The 18,177-nt window shown below is 35.1% G+C and overlaps 1 protein-coding gene and 1 long non-coding RNA gene across 2 annotated transcripts; one reads left to right on the top strand and one right to left on the bottom strand.

Annotated features, from left to right (window-relative positions):
• Window positions 1-7,112: 7,112 nt before the first annotated feature.
• Window positions 7,113-18,177, bottom strand: LOC143080379 (uncharacterized). Its single transcript, XM_076256596.1, has 6 exons — window positions 18,055-18,177; window positions 17,741-17,940; window positions 9,951-10,283; window positions 9,356-9,408; window positions 8,303-8,573; window positions 7,113-7,556 (listed from the first exon to the last, which is right to left on the bottom strand). Exons 2-6 carry the CDS (start codon window positions 17,907-17,909, stop codon window positions 7,201-7,203), a joined length of 1,182 nt encoding a protein of 393 aa, XP_076112711.1. The 5' UTR covers window positions 17,910-17,940; window positions 18,055-18,177; the 3' UTR covers window positions 7,113-7,200.
• LOC143083268 (uncharacterized) lies at window positions 10,332-12,459 on the top strand. The gene is made up of 2 exons (XR_012980608.1): window positions 10,332-10,420; window positions 11,892-12,459. It is a non-coding gene; the product is annotated as an uncharacterized LOC143083268 (long non-coding RNA).

Raw genomic sequence — 18,177 nt, 5'->3', positions numbered from 1 at the left:
ATGAACTTGGCCTAGTAGTTTCAGTGGAAAATGTTAGTAAAAATTTACAAATTTTATGAAAATTGTTAAAAATTGACTATAAAAGAAAATAACTCCTTAGGGGGTCAATTGACCATTTCAGTCATGTTGACTTATTTGTAAATCTTACTTTGCTGAACATTATTGCTGTTTACAGTTTATCTCTATCTATAATAATATTCAAGATAATAACCCAAAACAGTAAAATTTCCATAAAATTACCAATTCAGGGGCAGCAACCCAACAACGGGTTGTCCGATATATCTGAAAATTTAAGGGCAAATACATCTTGACCTGATGAACAATTTTACCCGTATTAGATTTGCTCTAAATGCTTTGGTTTTTGAGTTATAAGCCAAAAACTGCATTTTACCCCTATGTTCTATTTTTAGCCATGGCGGCCATCTTGGTTGGTTGACCGGGTCACCGGATATATTTTTAAACTACATACCCCAATGATGATTGTGGCCAAGTTTGGATTAATTTGGCCAAGTAGTTTCAGAGGAGAAGATTTTTGTAAAAGATTACTAAGATTTACGAAAAATGGTTAAAAATTGACTATAAAGGGCAATAACTCCTAAAGGGGTCAAATGACCATTTTGGTCATGTTGACTTATTTGTAAATCTTACTTTGCTGAACATTATTGCTGTTTACAGTTTATCTCTATCTATAATTATATTCAAGTTAATAAACCAAAACAGTAAAATTTCCATAAAATTACCAATTCAGGGGCAGCAACCCAACAACGGGTTGTTCGATTCATCTGAAAATTTCAGGGCAGATAGATCTTGGCCTGATAAACAATTTTATCCCTGTCAGATTTGCTCTAAATGCTTTGGTTTTTGAGTTATAAGCCAAAAACCGCATTTTACCCCCATGTTCTATTTTTAGCCATGGTGGCCATCTTGGTTGGTTGACCGGGTCACCGGACACATTTTTTAAACTAGATACCCCAATGATGATTGTGGATACGTTTGGTTAAATTTGGCCCAGTTGTTTCAGAGGAGATGATTTTTGTAAAAGTTAACGCCGGACGACGGACGACGGACGACAGACGACGGACGACGGACGCCGGACGCCAAGTGATGAGAAAAGCTCACTTGGCCCTTCGGGCCAGGTGAGCTAAAAATGGTTAAAAATTGACTATAAAGGGCAATAACTCCTTAAGGGGTCAACTGACCATGCATTTCGGTCATGTTGACTTATTTGTAAATCTTACTTTGCTGAACATTATTGCTGTTTACAGTTTATCTCTATCTATAATAATATTCAAGAAAATAACCAAAAACAGCAAAATTTCGTTAAAATTACGAATTCAGGGGCAACAACCCAACAACGGGTTGTCTGATTCATCTAAAAATTTCAGGGCAGATAGATCTTGACCTGATAAACAATTTTACCCCCATGTCAGATTTGCTCTAATTGCTTTGGTTTTTGAGTTATAAGCCAAAAACTGTATTTTACCCCTATGTTCTATGTTTAGCCATGGCGGCCATCTTGGATGGTTGGCCGGGTCACCGGACACATTTTTTAAACTAGATACCCATATGATGATTGTGGCCAAGTTTGGTTTAATTTGGCCCAGTAGTTTCAGAGAAGATTTTTGTAAAAGTTAACAACGACGACGGACGACGGACGCAAAGTGATGGGAAAAGATCACTTGGCCCTTCGGGCCAGCTGAGCTAAAAAATCATTATGTCGTAATTCTATTACATTGGGCCAAAAGATTTACATAGTATAAATGCCAATTGGGTATTACGAGGTAAGAAACAAATATAACGTTATGTGAACACTTCATTATTTTTTTTTGGGGGGGGGGGGGAGGGCTAACTTAAATTCCTTTAAATGGGTATACGATGAATTGGATGTGCCAAAAATATAGGTCATAATTTTGCTAGATTTAATATAGAAATCAAATGACCCTTCTTTTTATTTGATGAAATTCTATATTAAAATGCATTATGGTTTGATAACTGTTAAGGGTAATGGTATGTTCTACATATTTTATATCAATACGGTATTGAAAATCATATAGTAATGGCTTATTGTGGTATTTAAATGCATTTTAAAGGGAATTTTGTAAATTATGAGTGTACACTTAGAGACTATCAGTCACCGAGAGTATTATCAGCTCAGTAGTCAGTACTTCGGTAGTGACATGATTTATGCCCGCGTCACACTGTCCCGATTTTTATATACGATGGACTCCCGAATGCGAAAATTGTAAGTTCGTACGAAGTTGGTCCCGATCTCGTTAAAATACCAAAAAGTGACCGAAGCAAGTACGATGAATAACGAAGTTTATACGATGGTGCCAAAATTATATACGATAGCAAAAGATGGACATACGAAGGTTAACCGAAGACGGGTATTTAAACTTCATATCTCAGCCGAAGCCTACACGATGGATCACGAAGGCTACACGATGGATTACGAAGGCTACACGATGGATTACGATGATGGCGCGATGGCCATACGATGTATAAAAGATACGAACAGAATTTCGACAACATATCGTTTCTGTACAAGTCTGCCATGCATGGCGGGAACTCGATCTTTTGTCTAATTCTTATAAAACTTAGTTTATTATCCCCTCGCCTACTACATGTAAGTTGCGTGTAGATAAAATTGTTATCGACACTCTAGAACCAAAATGCTCAAAACTTGGTATGGTGTTACTCGTTAAGAATATCTTAAGCGCTTTTGACTTTAAAGTTCAAAGGTCAAGGTCACAGTGGCAGTTATTATACAAGGCAATATCACCCTTGTGGACACTCTAAAACCAATATGCTTCAAAAGATTTTAACCACATTTGGTATATTGTTCCTTCTTGTAATGATCTGACATTTTTTACGTTCAAGGCCAAAGGTCAAGGTCATGCAGACGGAGTTGTTTTTTTCTCTTTGAAATAGAATAATACACAGCAAATTGGTTGCTCATTTTTTTACCTGCTGGTTCTATAGACAATATTAAAGGTATTTCCAGTTACTGAATGTTTTGGTTGATTTCTAAAAAAATAGTTTATGTATCAAATATGCATATTCAATTTACCATTTTCTGCATGTGTCATATACAAATAGTGTCCATATTTGTCCCCAATATGTTACATACGAGGGGATGCCACGCTCGGCATTGCCTGGTTTGAACTGTAAAATGTGTGCACTAGTCTGAATAATCACCCATAATTATGCCAATGTTTACTGATCTATCTTAAAGGTAAGATGATGGGTTCGTTGATCCCTTTTATTCAAAATGAGCTCTTTCCAGGAGAATATCATAATAATATAGACAAAAGGAAGGATTTGGGGAAAGCAACAAATGCGGCAAAATATGACATAGAAAACAAAATGGTTATGGAGTAAACATTCGTGTGACAACAACTTAGACGATACATAAAAAATCAGAATAAAGTGGAAAAAGTTGGTTTCCCTATATACGTGTACCTGCAGTGTTTGTGTACGAGGCGCGTTTATGATTTTCATTATGTTTAAACTTGATATGAAAAATTGAAAAAAATAATATTTTACTTGCTCTTCTTGTTCCATTTGAATTAATAGAAACAACGCTGTCGCCTTTCTTGTTCTCATAGAATCATATGATATGAGCTCCATGTTTTGTGAACGTCTTTCTTAACTGTCGTATTAGACTGACCAGTGCATATCGCGCATGGCACTTTATATGTATTTTAGCGCGAAAATTAACTTACATTTAGCTGGATTTATTGCCGTCGTAGTTCCATCTTGTAGCCTTCGTACTTTTATAAGATGGCAACACGACGGGATTACGAGGTCTTCACGAAGTTGTGTGGCCATCGTAAGACCTTCGGGTATCTTCGTGATTCATTCGTGTAGACATCGTAATGTCAAAACTGCCCGATGGAAACGATGGAAACACGAATGCAATACGATGTGCAAAGATGCATTCCCGGTGTCATTTCGATGGTGAGGATGGTGATACGAACTCAATACGAACCCTCAACATCGGACGCACCTTCGGGGATTTTTTAACATGTTAAAAAATTTAGAACCCTTCCCGAAGTTGTCCCCGAAGGCTAGAAAAAGTGGCCGATGGTTCTACGATGGTTAAAGATGGCACTACGAATAGCCCGATCTGGATACGATCAGTCCCGATTTTGAACATTTCCATTATCGTGTTGCCATCGGTGTAAAAATCGGGACAGTGTGACGCGGGCATTAACAAACGTTTTTTGAAAATTGTCCGTTTATAATTTTTGAAATTATTAAGAAACTAAGGTTTCAACTCCCTCAGGCAAAGTTGACTTTAGATGAATTTGGCTGTTTATTTTAGGCATTTTTGTTATATAGCTCTTCAACCTTTTTGTTACTTATACATCTTCGGATATCAAATGTTCGGATCTGTGCGTTCCTAATGAAGGTAAATCCAGAAAAGCGCTTCGAACGCATGAAATTATTAAACGTGTTGTTCTCAATTTTTTAGAGCTTATATAAGTATGGCCGTGTCATATTTAAAAAAAAATTTTAAGTATAAAATAAGTAATTTTTTGAAAATATGTATATAAATATAAAACCTAATTTAAGTGAATTTTATATAAAAATAGAACTTTCAAAAAGCATTGTTGGCAAATTAACCCCTACCAAAAAATATTCTAAAATAATTCTCATACATCCAGAAGCTACTTACATGTATTATACAGTACATGTACAATTGTCTCACTTACTTTGTAAAGCCTCGGTCACACTTATCGGATAGCTCGAACGGACGCCTAACGGATAACTTTTTTTACAATCCGTTAATGTCCGTTTGACGTCCGTTCTTATCCATTAGGCGTCCGTCCATATCCGTTGCATGTCCGTTAAGCGTACGTTTTATCCGTCGGCGTCCGTTCTGTCTGGTGGAAAATTTTGAGCACATCCAATGGATAAAGTGTCCGTTTAACGACCGATAGGCGTCCGTTTTGTACGGTACTCGTCCTTTTCGTTTCCCTTATACAGCCGTTGGAGGTCTGGTATACAACTTCAAAAACGGAATTCTACCGGAGGTTTATCGGATAAAACGGATGTTGGGCGAATGTGAAACTGACTTCTACCGGACGTAATAACGGATGATGAACATATCTGAAACGGATAAATTGAAAATTTCGCGTCAGAAATGCCAATTATTGGTATGTTAGATTTCTTGAGTGTCATGAATTCTTAATAATTCATAATCGATCTAAGTAAGGACACGTCTTCACTATCAATAAGCTCTTACTCAGGCCAGACACTAACCTTTGGTGGCGTTTTGAAGAACAAACCAAACCAGTTACACAGAAAATTTTCGAATACATATACAATCTACATGTATTATTATTGTCGCCTTTAATTTTCCGTACATCATCTTGTTCATCCGTTTTATCCGCTGCGCTTCCGTTCGGTACATGTCCGTTTTATGCAGTACTGGTCTCGATTGGATGTACGTCCGACATCCCTTCTATCCGGTACGTTTCCGTTTCTCGTACGTTGCATCATATCCGTTGTGTGTCCTTTGTGCGTCCGTTTGGTCAGTACATCAACGGACTCCCAATGGATAACAATTTTGTCAACGGACAACTTTTATTTTCATCTATTAGACGTCCGTTCGTGCTATCCGGTTAGGTGTGACCGAGGTTTTAGGCGACGTTCACATCACGTAATGCAGTTCTAGCATCACGTACTGCAATATTTACATCATATACTAAAGTATTCGCATCATGTACAAGGGTTTTTATTTTAACAGCACGTTAGGAAAGTTTCGCATCATGTAATGAAACAACCACATCACGTAAAAAAGTTTTCACATCATGTAATGAAGTTTTTACATCATGTTAAGAAGTTTTTACATCATGTAAAGAAGTTTTCACATCATGTAAAGAAGAATTCACATCATTTAAAGGAGAATTCACATCATATAAGCAACATTTGCAACATGTAATAGTTTCTTCTTATAAGGCAGTGATGGCGTTCCATAATATATAATATTGTTTTAAGTCTATAATTAGGCATAATGTATAAATATAAAACGGGCAGTTTTTTCCTCATTTACATTGTTTCGCATTTTGTTAGTCTTTTATTTTTGTCTCTATACAGTGTGGATTTTGCTCATTGTTGAAGGCCGTACGGCGGCTATACTTGCTTACATCGACATTATTTGTATTTGGCTGGAAAGTTGTCTAATTAGCCGTGATACACCACAGCGCACTTTTTAAAACACATGTCACGTAATTGGCGACGATGTCGTTTCGTTTTTACCTGTGTCCGTGTGTGCGTCCGTCTGTACGTCCGTCCATACGTCGGCCGATATTGGTTTTCATCAGTTTGTCTCAACTAAATATTGTGAAGCAGGAACACATTTTCTCACTACCAAAAAACAGATATGAAGGCCGAGTTTGGGTGACGCCTTTTTTACTTTTCTCTTGTTAGGGAGCTACCATTTGATTTTTATGGGGGGGCTAGGATGAAAAATTTTGTCCTGCATTTTTTTTTAGTTGTAATCTCTGTCCTGCCTTTTTATTTTTAACTCTTTTCGGTCCTGCCTTTTTTTTTTTTATTAGTTTATCCTGACTTTTTTTACCTAAATTGTCATCCTGCCTTTTTTTTTTTGCAAAGTGTCTCATCCTGCCTTTTTTTTTTACTCAAAACTCCTGTCCTGCCTATTTTTTTCAAATTTCATCCTAGCCCCCCCATAAAAATCAAATGGTAGCTCCCTTATGTTCTTGTATTTGGAAACAATGCTGAATATGCCTTTTCAGCATTCTAACTTTACTTTGCCTCAATCAAGATATAAAAAGATTAGACACAATGCATATTACCACCAAACACAGATCATGTTCGTTTTTTTTTTTTTTTTGTGGCGTCACTTTTACTGTTTTCCTGTTATGTACCTGTATACGCGGAGTTGTTGTGGTAATTTGTGGAGGAAGCCGGAGAACCGTCGACCTTCAGTAGCAAAATTAAAATCCTAGTTAATTAATAAATGATATGACTTATATGTCATTACATCTTTCTTCAGGCAGGTCCAATCGTGTCGACCCTTTGTATAAATGCATAATTCCATTTTGACGTCTCATTCAGAAAAAAAATATGAAAAACAGAGATAACAAAAATATATAAAATTTAATATAATACAAAACACAGTGATGAAAATAAAGAAAAGTTTGGTATAATACAAAAACGATCGATTTATCAAACTACAGCCTCATGCTTTTCCTGACGTTTGTTGCATGAAAAGATTCGTAAAAATGCCTGAATGTTTGCTGAAACTGAGTTTTTCTTTCCGTCATTATCAATGTTTTCCATGGTTTGGGACTCTTTCTTCTTTTCATCTTTGTTTTTCTTTGCCTCTTTCTTTGTTTTGTTTTTCTTCATAGCCTTTACACCATCTTTATTGCGTGCCTCTTTCATCTCCTGACCCTTATTATTCTCTGTCTCTTTCTTTGTTTTGCTTTTCTTTGTATCATGTTTTTTGTCCTTTTCAACCATAATGGGGGTCTTTTTCTTCTTTTCATCTTTTGCCTCTACTTTCTTTATCCTCTTCATTTCTGTAAACACAAGTGTTAGTATATCATGCATTTTTAAAATCATAATATAAAACTAGGGAAAGTATTAAATGAGACCACTTATTGATTAAAGACTAATAAACAAAAATGTTTTTTTATTTATTTTTGCATTCAAATTTAGTTCAGTATTAACTTGGTATCAGCTATTTAATCCCGTTTTATTATACATAAAGTCATGTTTGATAAAGAAAAAGCTGCTATTCAAAGAACATGAAACAGTGCAATATATATTGCACTAAAAATGAAACTGGACAAGGAACTGAACTTTTAACAATCTAATGTGCTTTTGTTGTACTTTTTAAAATTTATTAGTGTACAATAGAAGAAAAAAAATACAGCATACCAATTTTTAATTCAATAACCGCTTTAGAAACTTGCACAATTTTATTAAAATAAGTTCGCATCACTCACTTGCTCCTCGATTTTTTTATACACACGGCGACATATAAAAAATCGAGGAGCAAGTGATGCGAACTTATTTTAATAAGATTGAAACATGCAAAGATGTGATTTTATATGATTATAATATTTCGTATTTACACATGTAAAACATGTTGGTTGAATTAAAAATAATAAAAAATTCTAGTTTGTACTTGTTTTTTTTCCAAATATCATTAGCATGTCCTGACATTTGAAAATACTACTCGTCCTGTCAAAGGCGTCCATATATAGAATCGTTTATAAAGGAAAAAAAAACCTGGAAGTTTACATTTCAATAAAATGAATACCTTTCTCCAACATCTTTTGAGCTTTTATCTCAATCTTGTCAATCTTCTTTCTCCTCTGTTCTTCTATTTTTCGTTGTACTTTGACGTCCTTGTTGTACCTTTTCATAATTTGATCTACCAACTTTAAGTGCAACTGTACAACTTTTTCCTCTTTTTTAGCAATTTTTTCTCTTAATTTCTCGTCTTTCTTAATATTTCTTTTTATCCTCTTTTTGTCCTTTTTTGATTGTTTGCTAATAGTTCCATTCTGTTTATAATTCTGGACAGTATCCTATGAAAATATCACAACATGTATATATAATTGTTATAATATAGTTGTACAACATGTTACACTTTCACATGTATTGTGTTTTGGGGAAAATATAGATATCTCATCAAACATTAAAAGCAAAACAAGAATTATACTAAACATATTGGACAGCATACAAGATCCCACCAACTATGCATTCTGACTACGCCGAAGAAATAAATTGATTGCTTGATGGTTGCTTAACGTCCAGTGGCAAATATGTCATGCATGTTCTGAACGAGAACAAGTTGACAATAAATACAATACTAGGTAGGTCTTGTAAAAGAGGCCATCCGGAATGATGGTCGGGGAAATTTGGATTGCCATTGGAATAGATGGTATTTGGATAGGGACAGAAATTTTGACGTGTAACAGGCCACCTACGGACCCTCAAACAGTTTTTGTTGTTGCAAGGGTTCTTAGCGTGCAGAGAGCATGTCACTTTCTTCACACAAGGCATCGGATTTAGCGTCCCCATTCTGATCGGATGTGGCTGTGTACTTGATACATCCCGTACAGCCAAACGGAAGCCCCACTTTAGCAAGCGATTTTACTGCCGGTCGGAAGAACAATAAGCGGCCATATTTATATTCCTCATTAACCCTTGTAGCCCGAAGAAGTAAAAGACACAAATCAATACAAACAATAGAGAACAGCAATGTCGCTCGTGGTAAAATATGAAGCAAAAAGTACAAAAATTAAACTAACGACAGATCAGAATAGCTCAAACCCCCAGGACTTATTTCTTAAATATTGTATTGTACCTGGAAAAGATATTCGGCATTCTTTGGCGATTTTTCTGTTGGTCCTAAAACATCTAAAAATAAAATACCCTCATGAATATAACTATATTGTAATTTTCATTTTCAACAAAAACCCTGACAAGATAACATAAGATTTACAGATCCAGCCAATGATGATAAGGATTTTCACTCTCTAACGAAAACACCGGAAACGGCTTAACAATTTTGTTAAATATACTAACAGAAAATATGCTACTATTCAGGTAAGAGTAAAAAAATCAACAAAAAAACACGGACATTTTAAGGTAGAACTGTCACGGAATAGAAGTTCCTTCATAATATAAGTTCCAAAAGGAATAAATATTCTTGAATATTATTTCCACAGGAATAAATATTACAGTATTATGTTCCTAACGGAATAAATGGTATAGAATATTTGTTCCAACAGGAATAGGTATTATGACATTGTTTATAACAAAGTTTGCAGTGGAACTTCTGTTAGGCGGAACAATATACGTTGACAGAACTGTTTATGAAGTTAAAGTGTAAAACAAATCAGAATTAAAACTATTAAAATAAAACAAGTGGCAATGGAATTAAAAAATTATGTCATTACCTGCTAATTTCATGTATGCCTCTTTTTGTTCTTCTACTCTCATAGATTCCTCTTGTTCTGCTGCACTCGCAGATGCCTCTAGCTGTTCTGGTGCACTCAAAGATTCCTCTTGATGTTCTGCTCTAATTAATACCTCTTGTTGCTCTGCTGCACTCATAGTTGCACCTTGACGTTCTGATCTTATAGATGCCATCTGCTGTTCTGCCACGTCTAATGCCTCGTCCAAGTCTTTCAATTCGTCAGATATATTACCGGTGTCGTCTTGAACTTTCAACCCATATTCTTCCCTTTCTAAATCTTCTTTTTCGGTTGTGCCATGTTCTTTTAATTTGTCTAAATAGAGCAACACGAGTATAATTTTAATTTTCTTGCACATTTAGCAGGTCGCCATTGCCGAGCAGCATACTATATTGATGAATACGACCATGTACATGCATAACAGACATTGTGGCGAATATACAACGATGAAGGTAGAGTTATTACATAAGAAAACATAGATTTCGATATATTAGGCAGCCAAATGTTATCAGTATAACGAAAAATACAAACTTGGGGGTTGTCTCAAAATACTCGCTACTGTTGAAAATCACTGCGGCTGAAACCTTGCACGGGCTCAATTTCTGTTCCATGTTTAATATTATAGATCGTTATAGCTGGTATCTTATTTATGTGTTTATTTTACCTTTTACAGACAAGTTGTAAACATGTCTGGCCAGTTTTGCAAAATATCCGTGTCCAAACGGCCGAAGAGGAAGGGATGACATCTACTGTCATTTTTACGCTACCGTTAGCAATGGTTAGTGTCAATGAATTAGTCTTTTTTAATCATCATTTTTAATAACTTATTTCGTAGCCAAGTTAGGTTCATATTAGTCCGAGATTAGCCCCAGCTTGTCTGGCAAAACAGCCGTTGGACGTCAGAGAAATCTCGGACTAGGGTCATATATGTATGTGGGGTACCCCATAACTTCCATCGGGACAGTTTCTACTCCTTGACCCCAACTATATTTCCCTTCCCATTTTACTCTAACCCCCCCCCCCCTCCTTTTTACTTCAATTCTTCCATCTCCTTGCCCCAAGACAAAATATATTTCAAAGATACCCCCTTTTCCCTGATCCCTCATTCCCCTGTCTCCTTACCCCTGTCCACCCGTCTATTAAGGTCTGGGGTTTGATTGACTTCTTTATTTTCTTGAGAATATGATATAATTGGCCTAATTTGTAAATGATAAATCCTACAGTAGGAGGCAAACGAAGTATTCATCTTTATCAATCACAATTTGTTTACCGTTAACCCCCCCCCCCCCCCATAATTCTGTTAGGTATACAAAAATGTCTTTCTTAAGGTCTAGTAATAAAAGTATCAGGGTTAAACATGTACAGAATGCGGCCATAAGTATTTGTCACTTGAGATTTTTAGCTGTTCATATATATTGTATATAATATAAAAAAGAAGATGTGGTACGATTGCCAATAAGACAACTATCCACAAAAGACCAAAATGACACAGACATTAAAACAACTATAGGTGTATAGGTCTACCAACGTTATGAAACTAATACACAATTAATGCATATATATATGCTTACTACATTGTACCAACAAACACACATGAAGTTTGAATTTTTGGTGGGGTCGCTTTTACTTTTCTAGAGTTATATGCCCTTTACAAATTAAAAAAATGCTGAAATATTGTTCCTTTCTTTAACACAAGTTTGCTTCATCCAAATGTTCTGAAACTTATATGCAATGCTTACTACAACAACACTCAGATCAAGTACAAATTTGGGTGGTGTCACCCTTTTCATCCTTTATATGCAAGCGGCTGCTCATCTGTGTCCCATGGACACATTACCATTATGAACTAGTCTACATCTATATGCTTTTGAATGTCAATAATTGTTGATTTTCTGACAGAATTACTCTGATATTTAATTTCAGGCTGCAAGTACATTTGTACATGTACATTGCAAATGGAAGGAGTGAGCTTGGAATGTTCAACTTTACTTGGAAACTATTGGCAAAGTACTGACAGAATTTCATGAGAAGCCAGTATCATATTCTAGTCTTGCAACCGGAAACTATGCGTAAAGTGCTGAAACTTAAGAACAACATTCTACATGTATATATGCAATATATGTTGCCACAATCCACTTAAGGAGCTAAGATCAACTATAAATTGGAACTACATGTATATGCTTTAGTGCTGTCAAAATCCTTTAAAAAAATCAAATCAAAAGGACCTACTTCACCTATATATATAGCTACCTGTCCCAATGATGAATACAGATCATATATATCAGTCTACTCTTATAAATAAAACAGTGAAGGAGAATAAAAATAAAGAAAATATAGAGCTGATCAGCTAATGATTGTACATGTACATGATGTATAAATGGCAACAATTCTTACATGTATACTAGTACATTGAAATTAATTATATTAATAGATGTTTTATAAATTTGATCTCATAGAAATTAGAGGAATAAAATCAATCACGTTTCAAAAATTTGATTTAGTTGAGCCTTTTTTTTAACACCAGTTTTCAGGACATATTATGGTATACCATTGACTGTCCGTCGTCAGCATGTCGGACATATACTCAAAAATAATAAATACTAATAGGTACATGTAGTAGTCAATATTGTGTAATCAATAGGTCATCTTCATGTATATTTGGTGTATGAAATGATTATTAAATGTCTTATCACAAATTAAAATATCAAATGAGAGGATGTAATATGATTGTAAATGAGACACAAGAGACCATATAACACAGAAATAACTATACCTGTAGGTCACCATATGGACTTCAACAATGAGTAAAACATATTCTGCATAGTTGGTTTTAAAGGTCCCAAAATGACAAATGAACAATTTAAAACATTTAAAATGAGAAAACTAATGGGTGATTTATGTACAAAATAATAAATGAATAACAAATATGTCTGTCTTGCAGGGTTTATCTGAACTTAACCTCATTTTCATGGACTTGTCTGTTTCTTGAATTCTAAATATGTTTCAAAATATTTGGTTGATGGGATGATTGTTACAGAGTCCGACATAGGGTGGGGGCTCATTGGTGGATTATATTGCAAATAACTGAAGCTAGCCCCGCTTTGGCAGTCAGTCCCCACATTGCCACTAGAGAAATAAAATAACTAAGAAAAAAAAATTAAATCACGATAATTTCCTGTCGATATGCACATCTACATAGTATGTCCTTATTATCTACAAAGTTTCATGAAATTCTGTTGTGTGGTTTCAGAGGAGTTTCGATGACAAGCTGTTTGCAGTTGTATACTGCAGCAAATAAGTTCAAAGGGGCATAACTCCTAGAAAAATAATTCGTAATTTCCTGTCGATATGCACATCTACATGGTATGTCCTTATTATCTAAAAAGGTTTTATGAAATTCTGTTGTGCGGTTTGAGAGGAGATGCAGTGACAAACTGTTGCAGTAGTATATTGAAGCAAATAGGTTCAAAGGGGCCTTACTCCTAGAAAAAAAATATGTATATCTAAATAGTATGTCCTTATCTAAAAAGGTTTCATAAAATTCTATTGTGCGGTTTGAGAGGAGATTCGATGACAAACTTGCAGTAGTATAATGAAGCAAATAAGTTCAAAGGGGCATAACTCCTAGAAAAAGTTTGAATCATAATTTCCTGTCGATATGCACATCTGCATAGTATGTCCTTATTATCTAAAAAGTTTTCCTGAAATTTTGTTGGGCGGTTTGAGAGGAGTTGTGATGACAAGAAACAGGACTGATAAACTGGCTGATGGACGGACGGACTGGTCAAAAATGTTATACCCTGCGCCACTTCCTTGTGTAGGGTATAAAAATAGGAAGATGGGGTGTCATTGTTTATGAGGCAACTCTTCACCAGAGACCAATTTACATAGAAAATAACAATTATGTCCCCGTACGGACTTCAACAATTACTATAAACTGATATACCACATAGTCAAACAAATAAAAGTCCCAGAAATTACGTTTTTTTTATATGACTGCACATAATGAAAATTAAAGTTGTGCATACTGAATGATCACTGGCAAGTATTTCAAGCATAATACGGATGAGAACATGCAGATAAGTATCAATTATGAAAGTTATGCAAAGTAAGACGGGAGCTAGATATATGGACTGCCATCCCTTACTGAAAAATCAGCCTTCTGGCGAACTGTTGCGGCAGATCTGCCGCAAACACTGCGGTTAGGTTGCTGCAAATAGTTTGCGGCAACTTCACCGCGACTTTTTACCATGCAAATGAAGGTTGCGGCAGACTTGCCGCAAAGTTTGATAGCCTTATATAGTTTGTGGTGAACTTCTGGCGAATATTTGTGGTGAACCTCTGGCGAACTCTGATAGCCTTACATAGTTTGTGGCGAACTTCTGGTAATTTTTGCGGTGAACTTCCGGCAAACTTTGAAAGCCTTATTTAGTTTGCGGTGATCTTCTGGCAAATCAAGTGATAATGATGCCCTATGACTACCTTTACATTTAATTTTTTTTCAAAACTGTACGTCTTATTCAAAATGATGCACATGTCATGCATGTGGATCAAAATTAATTATTATGACCAATAACTGATATTTATCTGCTCACCTTCTGATCAAATAACATTTTTGAAGAAATGTGAAAGAGAGAAATAAAAGTTGTGACCACAATAAAAACAATGTAGGTACATGTATATTTATTAATTTACTCCGTGCATAATTCAGAATGAGCTGATTAATTTCTTAACAGATTCATATGTATGAAAAAATCAAGAACAGATCTGTCTTTATAAGGCCAATTATAAAGAAACTGGGATTAACATGATTAAGGCATTACAACATTAAGCATAAAATATCATATCTAAAATATAAATCTGACAAATGTGATTAAACAATATAGAATTACAAATTGTTTTGAAGACCTTTCCTGCAAAACATCATTAATATCCACAAAGTTTAAGATTACAACTGTAATGATATTTCTCTAAGAGCAATAAGAGTGTAACACAATCGTTATTTCAAAATGGGGGTTCTTTGACATAATTTTTGTACCAATAAAAGCAAATTAACATGCAAAAACTGTCTAAATTAACTTACAAAGAGATGATCAATGATGCATGGCCTGTTCCAGGAACTAATTGAATCATATATAACTCAGACATCTATCATATAAAACATTCATTTACTTTTAACATGAAAACACCAACATTAAAAACTCCGTCCTATTTCAAATTCAAAGAAGCAGGAAGTCTGATTTTAGTGCAGGGAACATGCTCAGTATGCTATAAAGTTTGCGGTGAAGTTCCAGCAAACTTTAGGACTCCTTTAAAGTTTGTTTACAAAGTTCTTTCAAATTTAAGAAAGTTAAGAGTTTGCGGCAACCTTGCGGCAAACTTTTACATATGTTTGCCAAAAGGTCGCTGCTAGCGGCGAACACTGGTGAACAACTTTCAGGTCTTCTGGCGAACTAAAAAGATTGCCGCAAGGTTGCAGCAATGTTTCTCTTTTCATAAGGGATAAAAAAAAAAAAAAACGAATGGACAATTACGCTTGGTGCACGTGTAGGCAAAATTCCCCCTTTTTACCCTACGAGGCTTCGTATGTATACATCCAGCTGTTTGAACACCCTGTATAATCAAGGGGTCATCTGTCAGATTAGTCATATTTCTATGTTAACCATACGATATGAAAATAAGCAGATGTGGTATGATTGCCAATGAAACAACTATCCACCAAAGTTCATATTTAAAATTCAATATTATAAATAAAAAAAACATTATCTCCTTTTATCATCACGCATAGATCGATGATTAGTTATGCATTTCTTTGCCACGGTAAGATCAAATCAGTGTTCACAAACAAAATTGTCATTCACATTTTTTGCCGCATTGACATCACTCAACTATATTTGTGATCATTAATTTTGTTTTAATCAAGAACTTTCCTTATTAGCTTACCTTTTAAAAAAGCATTTCAAAAATTAAGATTAAAGTTAAAGTTTGCCAACATCACCGGCTAATATAGCGTTCTTCAGGGAGTAGCTTTTAAATTACAATCCAAACTTTTCCTGAACCTAGTAGTAGTATAGATTTTTTTTTATATATATAAAGTCTTTAGTAGTGTTTGAGACTGCCCGGCACGATGCGGGTGTATGTCCTAGCAAAATCCCGACATGGTGAAACCAAAAATTTTGCGGTTCTCCGCAAAGCATGCAGTATTTAGGAATTATATCATAGACCGATATATAAGGTCGGAATACTAGGCCAGTCCCGGTTACTTTTGACAGTGATGGATCCAGGGGGAGGGTTCCGGGTTCCCCCTTTTTTGGACGATCAATGCCTTTGAATGGGGAAATATAGTTGGAACACCCCCTTTTTGTCCTGAGTTGGGAACCCCCTTTTAAAATGGCTGGATCCGCCCGATTGATCGTTGCTGGATCCATTAGTCTATTTTAATAACATTCAGTGCTCTGATTCAATTATTTTAGTTTTAATGCTGATATTTCTTTTTTTTTTAATATGAACTCGGTTGATATATTGATAGATACAACAGAAAATTGCAAATCAACAAAATAACAATTCACAAAATAAGTAATAGAAAAGTATCATAAAAATAGAAAACATTGGTCCCGATGTCTTAGATTATAGGACTAAGTCTAGTGTTCCGGAAATCATGGAATTGTGATACGAGAAAAATTATCAGATGATTTTCGTGCAGGTAAACATATCTTTAAATGAAAATGTTAAGTATTAAGTCTGTTAGAAAATTGACATGTTCAAATTTGTTTTGGTATAACTATAATTATCAAAATTTTGCAGTGGAAAAATATATCGCATACTCGGGAATAAACTCCTAAAAATACTTGGAAATAAAGATATTTCAAGTTTTAAATATATTTATGACAGAAACAAACTGTTATAAAACGCCAAACGGATTATATATATCATGATAACAAACCCGCCCCGATGTTTTAAACCATACTATACGGGCAGAGACATATATACACATATATGTCTCTGATACGGGTCACAAGTTTACCTGTTTTTGAAAGCTGTACGATGACATGAAGTTGTTTACATCGCTATCATTTGTTTACAGTTAATCATTGCGTCATTGGCAAAACATTTTCAAAAATAAATATCCACGACATTATTTAATTCAACTGGTATTTAAGTGAATTCAAAATATGGTACGAACGGACCCAAGAGGCGACCGTGTAAGATGAGAATGCGTTTTGGGAGCGAAGCGGCACCAAATACCGTCGACGTCATACATGTGACTTTGTCAGTATTTATATATTCTTTTTTTTTTTAATGTTATGCTTAAATCATGTATATTTTTCTCCTTTTAAACTTTTATGCGAAAAATGAATTTCTGACCGTTCGTATTTCCTGTTTTGAAGAACGTTTAGCGTCACTTGTTTACATCGTCAAGGGTGCTTTCATACACGCCCGCGTTCCAAGGTCGTCAAAGCTATTTTTGAGAAGACCCCTTAAAGCGACCGTTTCCAAGGCACTCGTCGTAAGAAACATGCGTTAAAATATGCGCATTGGTAAAGGGCCGAGCCACCTTAAGGCGATACCAGGTACATTTCAATTAGACAACAACCTAACAACTCAAGAAAAGTATCTGAAAAATTAACAACTCGTATAAATACGATTTTGACAGGATTTGGTCGACGGTTACGAGAAATATAAGTAGTTCAAATGATTAAAAGAGACAATCTTGATTTTGCATTACATTCAGAAGTGTAAGAAATGACAGAGGAGGGAGATTACTGACATACCTAACTCCTTTATCAGGGCAGATTCCCTATCCTCAGCTGCTCTTATGTCTCCTTCTACATTTGCCCACTGTTCGTATGTGAATTCAAATGTCGCAACACAAATGATTGCTTCACTGAACCCAGCTACTACTTTATGTACTTTTTCTTCTTTTTCTGCTGTCCACTCCATACTGAAGTTGTCCCGTTGATTGTTGAGTCAACTGCAAATTAAAAAAAAGCATTATGAAATCCGTTTTAACCCCTTCCCTTTACCCCCTTTAAAAATTTGAACAACAAAACAAAGAACTTAAGAAAAATACTTTAAAGTAACTTACCACCCTTCGCTTATGAAGTCTATTTTCTTCAGAAATGCTGCACGAGATCAATTTAGACGTCTAAAAATTTATCCTTGTGCAATTTATCGACGATACATCGACGATAACGTTGTCAGAAGAGAT

This window comes from Mytilus galloprovincialis, chromosome 1 (assembly GCF_965363235.1).
Source record: "Mytilus galloprovincialis chromosome 1, xbMytGall1.hap1.1, whole genome shotgun sequence".
NCBI classification, from domain to species: domain Eukaryota; kingdom Metazoa; phylum Mollusca; class Bivalvia; order Mytilida; family Mytilidae; genus Mytilus; species Mytilus galloprovincialis.
This window is presented reverse-complemented; position numbering and strand designations above follow the sequence as displayed.